Source organism: Microcebus murinus, chromosome 6, assembly GCF_040939455.1.
Source record: "Microcebus murinus isolate Inina chromosome 6, M.murinus_Inina_mat1.0, whole genome shotgun sequence".
Lineage (NCBI taxonomy): Eukaryota > Metazoa > Chordata > Mammalia > Primates > Cheirogaleidae > Microcebus > Microcebus murinus.
In genome coordinates, this window is record NC_134109.1 from 80,514,632 (window position 1) to 80,529,880 (window position 15,249).

The 15,249-nt window shown below is 40.3% G+C and overlaps 2 protein-coding genes across 2 annotated transcripts in view; one reads left to right on the forward strand and one right to left on the reverse strand.

Annotated features, from left to right (window-relative positions):
* EXD1 (exonuclease 3'-5' domain containing 1) overlaps window positions 1-9,996 on the reverse strand; it is a 34,703-nt gene extending 24,707 nt beyond the window's left edge. Inside the window, exons 1-5 of the mRNA XM_076004261.1 lie at window positions 9,297-9,996; window positions 5,904-6,089; window positions 3,813-3,881; window positions 1,112-1,169; window positions 655-782 (exon numbers count right to left, since the gene is read on the reverse strand). Of these exons, the coding sequence (XP_075860376.1) occupies window positions 655-782; window positions 1,112-1,169; window positions 3,813-3,881; window positions 5,904-6,036 (388 nt within the window). The 5' untranslated portion in view covers window positions 6,037-6,089; window positions 9,297-9,996. The remainder of the gene's footprint in view (window positions 1-654; window positions 783-1,111; window positions 1,170-3,812; window positions 3,882-5,903; window positions 6,090-9,296) is intronic.
* An 83-nt stretch (window positions 9,997-10,079) lies between these two features.
* CHP1 (calcineurin like EF-hand protein 1) overlaps window positions 10,080-15,249 on the forward strand; it is a 37,483-nt gene continuing 32,313 nt past the window's right edge. Inside the window, exon 1 of the mRNA XM_012766457.2 lies at window positions 10,080-10,293. Coding sequence (XP_012621911.1) covers window positions 10,227-10,293 — 67 coding nt within the window. The 5' untranslated portion in view covers window positions 10,080-10,226. The remainder of the gene's footprint in view (window positions 10,294-15,249) is intronic.

Consider the following 15,249-nt stretch of genomic DNA (forward strand, 5'->3'; position numbering starts at 1 on the left):
AAATGGATGATAGACTTAAATGTAAAACCTAAAATTATGAAACATCTAGAGGAAAACATAAGAGATGTTAATTTAAAAAAAAAGGGAACTGCCCTATGAGATATGTTTTAAAAAATAAAAATAAAAGAAAAAAAAATGAAAAAATAGGAGAAAATGTTTGTGACTTTGAGTTAAGCAAATATTTCTTAGATATTACACCAAAAGTACAAACCATAAATGAAAAAACAGTGGGTAAATTGGACTTCATAATAATTAAAAATGTCTGCTCTTCAAAAAATACTTTAAGAGAATGAAAAGGCCAGGTGTGGTGACTCATGCCTGTAATCCCAGCACTTTGGGAGGTTGAGGTGGTAGGACAGCTTAAGGCCAGGAGTTCAAGACAAGTCTGGACAACGTAGTGAGACCCATCTCTACCAAAAGTAGAAAAAATTAGTTGGGTGCGGTGGACTCGGATATAGTCCGAACTACTCAGGAGGCCAAGGCAGGAGAGTAGCTTCAGCCCAGGAGTCTGAGGTTGCAGAAAGCTATGATGATGCCACTGCACTCTACCCGGGGCGACAGAGTGAGACTGTATCTCAAAAAAAAAAAAAAAAAAAAAAAGAGTTTTGAACCACAATAAAGAGAGCCTAGAAAATTCAGAGCCCCAGTGCTCACCTGATGGGCTGTACTTGAGATCATTCAGCAGGGATGTGGTTGGTGCCTCAGGGTCAGGAGAAACAGGCTCACATACATTTAGGTTTTCATCTTTCATTTTATCCATCCTGGTTCTTTCTGTATTTAGACTATCCTTACAAAAAAACAACACTCAGGTGAACTTGTTCTTTGTTGCTGATGTCATACACAGATTCCTCCACACCTACCTTAATGGTAAGGACTGTGGTCCCCCATTAACTAAAGGATCCATTTATCCATTGTTACATTGACTTGAGGGTGCTATTTAAAGATGGAAGAAAACATCTATATATTTCTTATTTCTATTTCCTTATGCCGTTTTAGGAATCAAGCAGCTAGTGAATTAGAGTTAGGCTTAGGCTTAGAGTGAGAATTAGGCTTTCCACACTAATGTGCACATTTGGGAAATATCATAATTAAGAAAACAATTCCATCATACCTAACAGAAGATGCCTTTTCTCTCACTGCACCTTGCTCCACTTCATCCAGTAGTTCCACTGTAAAATAACCAATTGGCTTCCAACAGTTTCCAAGCTGAAAACAATTAACCACTCCCAACCACCACACATCCAGTTTTACTAGGTACTGCAAATAGTAATTGAAATTTCAGTCCATAGGGCTTTCATTTGCCAGCAATAAATAGAGTAGAAAAGCCTATCCAAAGTGATGAAGATTCCCAATATCATGTCCTTACGTAGCTTCTTGGTTATTCAATAGGATTAGGAACCTCTCTACATATTCCCTTCACTCTTTTTGTTCCAGGGTGCCTTTGTTGTCTTTCACACTGGTTCTAGAGATTTTTTTCCCCACCCATCCCAATTGTAAAGCATTTTCCCTCACTCACACTGTGTACTGTTTGAGAATTTTCTTTTAAATCATTCATAGATCTGTCCCTGCCATTCTCACAGGCTGGTGCATTAATAGTTCAGTGACATGAAGGGTAATGAAAGCTAAAATGGAAATCCCAAAAGAATTATAAGAGAAATACTGCACACAAATCCTGAAATCATTATTTTTAATCAAATTGTGCAGGTAATGTAGGGAAATATTGTATTTCATTGATTCTAACATGGACATTTTAAATAGCTCTGAAGTTACTGTTTTCAATATTAGTAAATATATATGATAGTTTAACTGGAAGTTTCTTTTTCTTATGATGCAAAAAGCAACAGTGTGTCTCATAATTAATAGCACCTTAGATTCAATGAAGCATGTTTAGGTACTTTTCAAGGAAAAAGCCTCTCAGAGGGCCACTATGTTTTAAATGTCTCTTTTCTCTGCACTATCTTTCTCTGCACTATTGAATATGGGGCAGAGAAAAGTAAAATTCAGTAAAAATGCTGATTAGCTATTATTATCCTTCATCTTGACAATTCTTTTTTTTTTTTTTTTTGAGACAGAATTTCACTCTGTTGCCTGGGCTAGAGTGCTATGGCATCAGCCTAGCTCACAGCAACCTCAAACTCCTGGGCTCCAGTCATCCTCTCGCCTCAGCCTCCAGAGTAGCTGGGACTACAGGCATGTACCACCATGCCCAGATAATTTTTTCTATATATATATATTTTTAGTTGTCCAGATAATTTCTTTCTATTTTTAGTAGAGACGGGGTCTCTTGCTCAGGTTGGTCTTGAACTCCTGACCTTGAGAAATCCACCTGCCTCAGCCTCACAGAGTGCTAGGATTACAGGCGTGAGCCACCGTGCCCAGCCCATCTTGACAATTCTTATCCAAGGTGCTTTTTGGGGGGACCTCTCCATGGCTGATTGGGCCACAGGGCAAAGAAAGAGAGGACCATCTTTTGAGCTTAAAAATTATGAACAAAGGACAAGTCCTGGTAAAGAATTTAGGAAGAGATGAATTCCATGTGTACAGATTACAAAGCTGGTCAATAATCAGCCTTCTTCTGAGCTAGGGAAAAGGTAGTAGTGATTCCTTTGCTTCTCACTATAAACTCATCCACAGCCTAGCTTTGTTCCAGTCCAGAGCTCGGTTTTACTGCAAAGGTTAACAGAGCACAGTTAAGAATTCCACTAGCACCACCACAATCAATGCTATTACAAAAAGGTATTCAAGGGACAAAGTTTATGGTAGCATCTTCAATGAGAAAGGATAGCTAGGTAGCTGTCCAAACTTGTGGAACTTGCAATGGCTCTGGATTTGCAATCATTAATTTGGTGAGATTTTCATCTCCTCCTAAATTCTAGTTTTCTCACAAAGCAAAGCAATCTTTTAAGCAATAGTAAATGCTCCTTTCCTCTGATCTGCCCCAATGGGGAGAAATGCACAGCCCTGAGAGGCCCCAGAGCTTCCATTCCTCTGCTCAGCACTGATATTCACTCCTCCTTGGGGTAGAAGCAGAAAGCTCCTGAATCCTTAAAAGCAAGAAATGTTCCTGCTTTCTCTTATCCTACTTGACTTGTCTGAAGCACACTGACCAGATGAGTTCCTATAGCTATTCTTTCAGGCAAACAATTGTACCTACTCTTGCTAACTGGCTTGTACTAGCAGACATAAAAAAACAGAGCTACTTCCTGCAATTTCAAAATCCCAAAACCTGTGAAAGCCAGAATTTTGTTGTAACTCTTCTAGCAGCAAAACCTGACATGCTATTTATAGTCCAATTTTATTCCACTTAGTAGGATTATCTCTGGAGAAATGTGTTGTATTTCAGAGTGCTGCCCATACCTTCTTGACATAATATGAACAGTATATTCTCTGTGCTATGTTTTCCGAAAGTACAGGATAATTCTGGATTCAGAGACATTTGGTTCTAAGGTTTCAGATAAGGAATTGTGACTGGACTGTGGACCTATAGCATTTAACTAGCTTGCTTAGCAAGACAATCCCTTCTTATTCAGGCTCCTAACTGCCAGCTGTCCAAATCTAGTGATGAGCACCAACAGACCTCATATTATAAAACCAAAATAATTGCAATTCTGTAAGCCTATTCTGCTCATAGAGTACCCAAAGCAACAGTAAGAAAGGGTCAATTCTCAAATACCAACTTTAAGAGTTCATAAGTGCAATATAAAAGGCAAGACAAATCCCATTTTATTTCAAATAATGGAATGAGGCAGAGCAGTGAGTTTACTACTACTGCAAATCCTAGTACTAGCATTCAGGGAAGATGAAATTCTCACCATTCACAATCTCATGCCCAAAAAACATCTTCACTCCTGGGACACTTCGACCTGTCTGTACATTCTTTACTGTTACAGAAAACAATTCATTCAGTTAATAATTTTAAAAAATATATTTTCCTAAAACAATAAGAAAACATTCTTACTCTCAAAATGGCCCAAATCTGAGTTTTATAAAAATCCGCAAATTATCTTCCCCAGGAAATAGTCAATAATATATTACAAAGCTACAGCCCTGAAAGAAGTAAAGAACAAAGTAAACCCTGTTATGGTCCAAGAGAAACTAAACAGGGCAGCAGTAGGACACTGATTTTAAAATTCTCCTGAGAATATTCTAAGGCCTTTGGGGCTCAGGACTACCTATTAGTTATACTTCTATTTATTTTTACTGCATCTAATAAATCCAGAAAGAAATTGAAGTCATCTGACTACTTCTAGAGTCCACACACTGCTTCATGTCATGTTACATGCTCTACAATATTATCAAGGACAACAATCTAATTCCTGATTGATATGTAAATCCTTCTGATTTGTTCCAAGCCTACTTCTTCAGCCTTATCTCTCATCATATCCTTATATTGAAATTTACTTAGTTTTTCTGAATGCACCAGGTTTTTATGTCTCTATGTATTTGCACATACTGCTACTTCTGTTTTAAACAATGGTTCTCTCAAAGTGTGGCTCCAATTGGTTTAAAAAAAAAAAAGAAAAAGAAAAAGAAAGTGTGGCTCCAAAGCACAGTATCATCTATTAACTTGTTAAAAATGCAAATTCTGGACCTTAAGAATCAGAAATTCTGGGAGTAGGGCCCAGCAATCTGTGTTTTAACAAGTCTTCCAGGTGATTCTGATACACAACAAAGTTTGAGAACCACTGGCTTAATACAACCTTCTCTTTTCTCATTGTTAACTCCTACTTGCCCAGATGCAGTTACATCATCAATTTCTCCTTTAGGAGGTATCTCCACTATCCTAATCCATGCACTAAAAGATAAAGTTCCATAGCATCTTGTGCATCTCTCCTCTATTAGAGAGGATATCACTTGTCTACTTATTTGTCTCCTTATTGGACTAAGTTTTTTGAGGACAGGGACCATGCTATTCCTACATGCATCCCAAGCACAGTACCTGGGATATAAAGCAATCAATAAATGATTATTGAATAAATTAATGTTGTAAAAACCTGTTATAGTCCCATCCTAGTTCACAAAAGCCTATTTTAACTCAAAATATAGCTTAACAAATAGCAGTAATATCTCAAATGCCATTTATACATGTCTCAATTGCGAACTTTAAATTTATCATGTCAGGAAAACAACTACCCTAGCAAATCAGTACTGCAGCTGAATAAAAACTCTATATATTGAAGCTTTGGGGCTGGTACACATGGACGCTCTGGGAGGGTGATGCACCCAGAGAGGGTATGGAAATTCTGTGTCCCCTTCCCAAGAGTTTGCCCTGTGCATCTCTCCCATGTAGCTGTTCCTGATTTGTACCCTTTATAATAAACCAGAATTGAATCCGGGAGATGTAGAGGCTACCTTGTGACCATAAACATGAGACAGAGGATCACAGAGGTGACAGAGCAGGAACACAAAGCATCAGGTCCCTTCTAGTGTCTTTCAGCCACTGCACTATTCCTCAGAAGCCTATTTATGGAATTCTTTTTGCATGAGAAAAACCAACCCCTTACTGTCTTTGTGAATTTGTCTGTTGAAGTCAAAAGCAATTCTAACTAATACAGTAGTCATGTTTAATGTCAAGATGCATATGGACAGAAATTAAAAGAAGTACTCAATTAAAAGCTTTCTCACCACCTCACTGCTCTGGGAGAAAAAAAGAAGAACTCTCTATATTGAAATTCTGCTATCATGTCAAAAGTAAAGAAGTGGGGACTAACCAGCATATGTAGTCACATTGTTCTGCTAGAAATGTTCTGAAAATGATATTCTAACCTTCCTCCCACCCCTTCCCCAAAATAGGGATAATGTCACCCACCCTCCCAGTTGCTAATAATGGAGCCCAAAGCCATCACTTAAATTCAGTCACTAATCTCTTAAAAGGCAGAAGATCATAAGAAATAGAATGAGACCTTTTTTTAGGACAACAATCTTGTTAGGGTCCACATGCTGGAGCACACCCTCGAAGATGCCACAAACCAATGTGAGTTTTACCCTTCTCCACAAAATCTGATTGAGGAAATGGTAGTCACTGCTGAGATCCATGCCAATTGATTCCAAAAGCAGTCTTCAAATAATCTTCTTTAAGCATCCAAACACTTGAAAATTAATAAAGAGATTTATGATTTTAAAACGATTTTTTGAGAGTAAGATTATTTTTCCTTTACCCATATCTGTAATGGACAAGAAGAATAAAAATATGAGTAATTCAGTTTTGCTCATCTTTTTAGATGATGAGAAAAGGATCATTGCAAGCACTAACTCTCATACATGGGAAACGAAAAGCCATAAGATTTTGGGCAAGGTAGGCTTGGCTTCTTTGTCTCTAAAATGGGGATAATATCACCTTCCCTTCCTTACATAAATGGAACAAGCAGAATATTTAGAGGCTTTTAAAAGGCACATACATACATAGTTTTAACCAAAAAAAGGGAAAAGAACAAATTTTAAAAATTGACATCAGCAAAAATACTCGCTAACACATGCTGCAATAAATTGTTTACCCAGAAATGTCTTGACTGTAACCTCTTTTGGATCTATCCTCTTCTGGATTAAAAACATTTCCAGAGTTTTACACTGTTACCAACTAAAGCATAACTGACTTAGAACTATCACAATTTATGCATTGCCAATCCAGCTGCCATGATATCACTGCAAGGGTCAATCCATGCCACCCTGGCCATAGCTTGGGGACTAGGCTGCTGTAGTGTCACCACCTAGTCATGTGCAGCCTGACAGATCAAACTGCCACATGCCATACACTCAAATGTTTTATAAAAATGATATATGCTCATTATAAAGAATTACAACAATATAGAAATATACAAAGAAAAATATACAAAGTAAAGAAATAGCTCATTCATAGTAGATACTCTTTCATTCTTTAGTGTAATACAGTAATTTAAAAGATGAGGCCGGGCACAGTGGCTCACACCTGTAATCCTAGCACTCTGGGAGGCTGAGGCGGGCGGATCGCTCGAGGACAGGAGTTCAAAACCTGCGTGAGCAAGACCCCATCTCTACTATAAATAGAAATTAAATGGCCAACTAATATATACAGAAAAAATTAGCCAGGCATGGTGGCGCATGCCTGTAGTCCCAGCTACTCGGGAGTCTGAGGCAGGAGGATTGCTTTAGCCCTGGAGTTTGAGGTTGCTGTGAGCTAGGCTGACGCCAAGGCACTCACTCTAGCCAGGGCAACAAAGTGAGACTCTGTCTCAAAAAAAAAGAAAAAAAGACAAATGCTTTTTTAAAAGTATCTCTTAGAACTATTCTGTTATTTGGATGTCCTTGTATTTCGAACCCTAGATAAATGTTCTTCTATGGTGGTTTAAATTTAAAAGCTACTTGCCATTGCCACACTAGCAAAATTCAACCAGTGAATTCTGCGATTTAACTATAAAAACACTGATGAAACAACTAGAGTCTAATTCAACCAGGAAGGTGAGATGTTACATATCACTGTTAGCCAAATAAATAACCTATTTTTAAATGTTAAGGTCTATCAAGTGCTTATACAAATATTATTTGATACTTAACAACTACAACCTAATTTATAAATGAGGAAACTGAAGCTTAGAGCTTTAAGACACCTGCCCAAAGTCACACAGCTAGAAGGTAATGGAAACTGAACCAAGACCAGGGCTCTAGTGCAGGATGTTTCTACTACAAGACCAAGTGTTATGCATCCAGAGAGAACATAAAACAAGTCATCAGAGAGCCTGAGAAAAATCATTCTGGGCTGAGCTTGATGGCTCATACCTACAATCTCAGCACTTTGGAAGGCCGAGGTGGGAGGACTGCTTGAGGCCAAGAGTTCAAGACCAGCCTGGGCAACCCAGCAAGACCCTATTTTATTTTTTTGAGACAGACTCTCGCTTTGTTGCCTAGGCTAGAGTGAGTGCTGTGGCGTCAGCCTAGCTCATAGCAACCTCAAACTCCTGGGCTCAAGCAATCCTTCTGCCTCAGCCTCCCAAGTGGCTGGGACTATAGGCATGCGTCACCATGCCTGGCAAATTTTATATAAATATATTAGTTGGTCAATTAATTTCTTTCTATTTATAGTAGAGACGGTGGTCTCACTCTTGCTCAGGCTAGTTTCGAATTCCTGACCTTGAGCAATCCACCAGCCTCAGCCTCTCAGAGAGCCAGGATTACAGGTGTGAGCCACCGAAGACCCTATTTTAAAAATTAGCCAGGTGTGCTGGTGTGTGTCCGTAGTCCCTGTTACTTGGGAGGGTGGGGTGGGAGGATCACTTGAGCCCAGAAGTTTGAGGCCACAGTGAGCTACTGCACTCTAGTGTGGGTGACAGAATGAGATCCTGGGGGGGGGGGTGGAATAAATTATTTGCTCAAGTTAATCCAACAGGGAAAAGGGGATTTCTTATAGAAAGAATAATATAAAATTATAAAATTGAGGGGGAAGCCCTCAATAGAGACAAAAACTAATTTATATTTTAAAAAGATACCAAAGAAAGAAAAGTGTGTGAATTATTGCTTGAAAAACAAGAACATTTTTTAAACATCAAAGAAAAAAGAAACTTTAAATCAGAAAAATATGTTAACACTAAGCAAAGAAAGCTTCGACTGGAGACAGCTGTAAATGGTAAGCTTCAAGATGAGGAAGGAATGTAAGTACATGGATGGGCCTAGGGAAGAAAAAAGAAAAAAGATATTTAATATAATTTTTAAAAAATATTAAAAAAAAAAAAGATGAGGAAGGAAGAAGTAAGGTCAGGATCAAGACATGGGCTTCAAGGCAGACTGAGAAAAGGGATAATCATGTGGCCAACGTCTCGGTTTTCCTACCACACCCATATTCGCAAATAAAAAGCAGCTACAGTGGCTTCTTAGGCCAGCATATCCAAAATGTTTCTCTCTGTCTAGGAAGGCCTACATCACTAGGTCAGACACGAGCAAGCCAATTGTGAAAATAACTGTGAGACTAGAACTCAGCCTACAGGGAACCCCTGGGGCCTCAGGCTAAGCTGTAAGGCCTTATGTAACATTTAAAACTAGTAACCTAAACTGATCCGGGAAACCTTGCTAAGATAAGAATACCCTAGTACTTAGGTATAGGTACTAAGCGATAGTGACCAGAATGTGGTTCTTTTATATCTCAAAATAAACAGGTGAACGAGTAAGACAGTTGAAGACAAAGGAAAATAACTGGTTCACCAGAGGGGGTGTACTACTTTGACGGGTGTCTTTAGACTTTGTCATGAAAACAAACATGCCATAAGAGTAAAATACAAAATTCCTCATTTTTAAGACAAAATAAACTTCAAATAAACGGCGGGCCATACGCTAAGAATTCACTTTCTTCCTCCGTCAGGGTTTTTTTTTTCCCGAAGGAAGTGTGGAAAATCTGGATCCTAATTTCAGCCAAATGGTGAGGTTCTCGAACTTCAGTCTAGAACTAAAAGAAGAGGGACTGCCGTTAAGGAAGAAATCTCTGGGCGCTCCAAATCCCCCGGCGGCGGTTAGCAAAGCATAATGAAGGCAAACCGGAGAAGAGTCCGCACCGCCCGGCGCCCAAGCCGCAGAGCAGATGCCCGCCGGGAACCTCGTCAAGTCCCGGCTGTTTGCACAGAGCCAATCGGCTCGCGGCCCGAGGAGGGCTCCCCAGCGCCCCCTGCGGCCTGGAGGAGGGAAGGCCGCCCAGGAAAAATGAAGAGGTGCGACTCCCAGCATGCAGTTCCCAGGAGACACACCCCAGGGTTCTACCTCACGAAGTTTTGTCTATTCATTTTTATTGTTTTCCGAAATCCGTACCGCTTGCTGGGTAGGATTCCTTCAGTTAAGAGTCCTGTGAGAAAGGGTAGGATACGCTGTCTGCCGCAGGTTATTCTGTTGTAAAACGGCGGGTCGATGGTGTGTCCCTTTTAATCGAGGTCGCTAGCGCCAGAGTGGCATCGCCCCTTTAAGGCCGGTAGCAGCCGCGGTTCCGGGGGCGGGGTCCGTCTTCAGCAGGACTCCGGCTGGCGCTGGGCTGCTTCATTCGGGGGCTGGAACTCGCCGCACAGACGTAGGCTCCTGCGCAGGGCGCAGCCTGGTTCCTGATTGGCTGGTCCCCGGGGCCGCCCTCCCCCGCGCGCCAACCCTGGGTTCCCTCCCGGGTCCGCAGTAGAAACACTGCCCTCTCCCTTCTTGACCCCTAACCCTTCCTCCCTTCTTCCTTTCCTTCCCTCCCTTCAGCCGCCGTCGCTTCAGGCGCCGCTGCTCCCGGCTCGGTGATGGGGTCTCGGGCTTCTACGTTACTGCGGGACGAAGAGCTTGAGGAGATCAAGAAGGAGACGGGCTGTGAGTTTAGGTTGGGGGGTGGGAACGCTGCCAGGCGCCTCCGGCTGGCCTCAGGTCCGAGGGCGGCTGTCGCTAAGGTCTGGAGGTGGAGTGACTGTGTGTGTGTGTGTGTGTGTGTGTGTGTGTGTGTGTGTGTGTGTGTGTGTGTGTGTGTGGAGGGGTCCTGGGCAGCCTCCAGGTTTGGAGACCGAGGGTTGGGAGGACCTGTTCTTCCAGCTGCTGCTTTCCGGAGCAGTGATCTAGCTCTTGTGGAGCTGTCCTTCCCCACAAAGGCGGGAGTCTCGATCACTCATAGAGCGTTGAATCCTCTCTTTTCTCCTCCCACCCGCAACCCCCAGCCTCTGAAAGTCCCCGGCCCATGAAAGTCCCTGACCAAACTCCTGTCCTCTATCTATCCTCACATCACCCTTCCCTATGAACAGGCATCCTGACCAGTGGGGTAAAGCCGGAGAATCAAATTCAGGAATTCTGGATGGATTCTGTAGAAAACATAATCCGTTCTTGGGCAAGGATCTAAAACCACTGACAACTGTGGGAATCATAAACAAGTTCTTGCCACAAACTAGATAAACAAATCCAGAAAGCAAGACCACGTAGTAGTAAGACTTTGGAAGATGCGACCCACTGCCTGGAGACCTTTAATCAGGGTTCTGAGAGTGTGAGACTTATTTCAAATTGAACTTTTGGAGAAAAAGCACAGATACTGTGACACCAGTGTTTTTTTTTACTTACACTGAACATACTTGCTGTCCTAATTTCGTGTATGTTGATTTCTACTATGCTGGTGTACTTTATGCAGTCGCAATTGAAATTGGATGTGCTCTAAAAATCTCAGTGTGAATTTGTACTAGGAACTGATTTTTTTGATAGTTCAGTCTCTTCCTTATTAGCCTGAACAGTGGAGTAACAGGGCTCTGGGAATTCAGAAGCTCTGTAAAATACCATTATACATTTAAATAGCCCTTGATAATGCAATGCATGATACAATTATATTGATGCATACCATATTTTCTGAGTAATCCTTTATGATTCTGGTTGAGTTTTGAGATATGTAAGTACCTGACCTCTGTTTCTTCATGATACCTGTCTTTGATAATGATGTGAGCAGTAAGTACTCAGTATACTATATGTAGGTAGTACTGAGGAGTGCTGAGGGAACTACACAATTACTCAGGCATTAATGGCTTGGGATAAATTAAATGGTGTCCTGTGCTTTCTGAGTTCAACTTTCTAGACTCTTCAAGGTGGTAGGCATGTTATCTAGACCCACCCTTTGTATGATTGATTTACTTGTTTCAGCATCTCCTAACATGGCCCTTAAGCCTCTCCATAAAGACCTTTAATGATGATGACCTCACCACTTACCAAGGCAGTCCTTTCAATGATTTCAAATGAATGACAAAGTAGTTAGCTATTCATAATTTGCAGTACTTGTTTGGCCACTGAACCTTATAGTCATTTTATGACTTAATCTGAGTCCAGGAATAGAAATATAGGCAGTTTGGATTTAGCAAACATTTTATTACATTTTGTGGCCATGACCTATGGCCACACTTGTAAATATAGTAACTATTTTAGGTCTAAGGTGACACCCAAATTAAAGCATTTGTGCTTAAAATAGAAAGTCACATAATGAGGAAGTGTAAACCATAGTGAAGATGAGAAAAGCCATGTTTGCCTCAGAGCGAAGGGAGCAATAGTCCCATTCTGGTTTATTTATATTTGACCAAATGAAAAGGGTCTGGATTGCTATAGGACTCTGGGATGTTTTATTTACCATGTGACTTGTGGACAAGCAGAACTAAGTGCTCATGAAGAGCTCTTTTACCTGTTGCCAAAGAGTGAAGGGGGGGGGATTCTCAATCACAATCAATGCATATGTATGTGTTGAGCCAGAATGTTAGTGAAATTAGAACTTACTGAATTTTCACAGTATCTGTTCAGTACTATGCTAGGTACCCAGAGCAGATGGTGACAGCAGACGCCCACAACCTCATTGGGAAGATAAGCCCAAGAGAGTTATGATTAGCATTGTGACATTAGGAAGTTGAAATTGTGTCATCCACCTTCAGAAAACAGGGAAGAGAGAGTCCTTGTGGGCTGGCCTTGTGGAGGACAGAATTGGGCCTTGGTGCATGCATAAGCGAATTGGATTTGGATAAATTAGCCTAGGTCATTTTGGGTGACTTCCAGGAGTGATCTCCCCCAAGCCTGCTACAAAGACATTCCTCTGCCCTGAGAGTGGAGCCATCAGTTTATCCAATTGGTGCCCCTCATCAGAGTTGTTTTTTAAAGCAGTAATTTTAGTATGATGCAAAAGGTTTTGAAGAATAAAAACAACAGATACCTGGAGGGTGCAGTAAAAAGGTGGAATTTGTCCTATTTTCATCTGCTTCTTGTTTCATGAAGAACAATTGGGGAACTATATCACTCAGAAACACTTTAAGAACAAGTAGATATTTTACTACCCTGTTTGCAAGTAAGAAAATGTAGTATAATTGGGGGAAACTGACCTTATAGTCAATGTGAAAGCTTTGCATTGGAATTGATGATTATATTTAAACATATTTTTTGTAAATTTAAATTGATTAGAGTTCATATATGACCAGTTTAGCTGGCATTTGGAAGTTAACCACTAAATGTCTGGAAAAGTAATTCTAGGTAAGAATTACCTGTGAGCCTCAGTTTCATCTGTAAAATGAGAATAATAGTAGTACCTACTTGGCTTGAGCCTCTAGTCCCAGCTACTTGGGAGACAGAGGTTGGAGGTTACAGTGAGCTATGATTGTGCCAAGGCAGTACTCCAGCCTGGGTGACAGAGCAAGATCTTCTATTAAAAAAAGAAAAAAAGAGAAGATAAACACCTACTTTATAGGATTCTTTTGACAATTAAATGAGGTAAATTAGAATAGTGTCTGGTATAATAAATTCAGTGTGTTAGGTATTATTATTTTGAACCATAGATCATTTCATTGTGAAAATATCATTTGCACGTGCTAGTTATAAAAACTGTGTGTAGGGCTATATGATTGGGGGAGGTGACAATATTTTATACATTTTCTATTTTCAGTATGCATTGGATTAGGAATCAAGTACAGACGTTTTGCCAATTCTAAGGAAATAAAACTTTTAAAGGAGTAGAAATTATATTTTTAACAATTTAAGAAACATGGTCCAAGAAACGCTTTGGGTTGGCATAAGACATTTGCTATACTGTCTTTGTTCTATTACCTTCTTTCACACTTCTACATTTTCATAAATTAAAGCTCATTTGAATAAAAGATGAAATTGGGAGACAGCCACAAATATCTTGGGGATTTTTGTATTCCCAGTCCTTAGTTTACTTAACTGTAGCAATAAACCGGTTGTGAATTACTTAAAAGCTTATCTATGAGAAACAATTCATACCAACAAAGTAACAATGAATACAGATTAATTTATTTTAGTCTCTACCTTCTGGTGTATGTCACATGGTATGTGGAGTGTGCTGAACAGGTTTAGGAAGTAAATTGTATAGAATGGTGAGATTTTGTTTGTTTGAAAGGGTGTAGTGATGATAGAACCAATGTAGGTTTCCCTACAGTTCCACCAAAGTGCGAGGCTGGCAAAGGCAACTGCTTGAGAATAATTTCCCGGGCTAGAATGTAAGTGGAAGTGCAATTCCAGGCTGCTACTGCCTCCAGTGCAGGACCCTTTTATGGCCCTCACCTGCCATGCCTTGGTGCCTGAAGGTTCTGTCACTACAGGAGACTCTACTGTCTTCCTCCTTCCATTGAAATGGAATGCACAGATAACTAACACCTTTAGCTTATTTTGAGTTAGGTAATTTGTAAAGCTCTGTACTTTTTTAGTTCTAGTATGAAGTTTTATTCTCATTTGTTTCCAGAAAGTGGTAAGAGGCAACCACTTGTTACATTAGAGAGGGCTCTGCGGGAGGGAGACTCTGGGAACATTTTTTTGGTAGGGAAAGGTGGTCCAGAGCATAGAGTATTTGGAGTTTTACTTATTTATTTATTGAGGATTGGAGGATCAGCTTTTATTTTGCTGGCAGGCTCAGAGGGGCATACCACCAAATTCTGAGCCTGGAGTTTTACTCATTTAGAAGATAATCGACCCCAGCAGCAGCTGCAAAGATAAAAGCTTTATCTATTTATGTATATTTTTGATGAATCATTTGAAGGTTGCAGGTATTGGAACTCTTTATCTCTAAATACTTATGCTTGTATCTCCAGAGAATAGGGAATTTTTTCCCTGCATAATCACAATGCTATTATCACACCTAAGAAAGTTGATAATTTTATAATATTATCTATTTGGTCCATATTCAGATTTCCCCAATTATGAGAAGGTAGGGTTTGTTTTATATAATGTTTTCTTTTCTTTTTTTTTTTTTTGAGACAGAGTCTCACTTTGTTGCCCAGGCTAGAGTGAGTGCCATGGCATCAGCTTAGCTCACAGCAACCTCAAACTCCTGGGCCCAAGCGATCCTTTTGCCTCAGCCTCCTGAGTAGCTGGGACTACAGGCATGCACCACCATATCCAGCTAATCTTTTCTATATATTTTTAGTAGGCCAATTAATTTACTTCTATTTTTAGTAGAGACGGGGTCTCGCTGTTGCTCAAGCTGGTTTCGAATTCTTGACCTTGAGCGATCCTCCAGCCTTGGCCCCCCAGAGTGCTAGGATTATAGGTGTCTGCCACCTCGCTGGCCCTATATAATGTTTTTTAAGTTTTTTTTTTAGAGATTACAAGAGGCCAGATCTTGAAATCTCATGTCAGAGGAAATGTTAAGGTGGAGTGTTCAGGAGGAATGATTAGGGGTATAGACTTTAACTTCAAAATCTTTTATCTTTTTATTAAAAATAATTTTTTTTAGAGACAGGTCTTACTCTGTCTTCCAGGCTTGGAGTACAGTGGCCAGATCATGCCTCACTGCAGTCTTAAACTCCTGGGCTC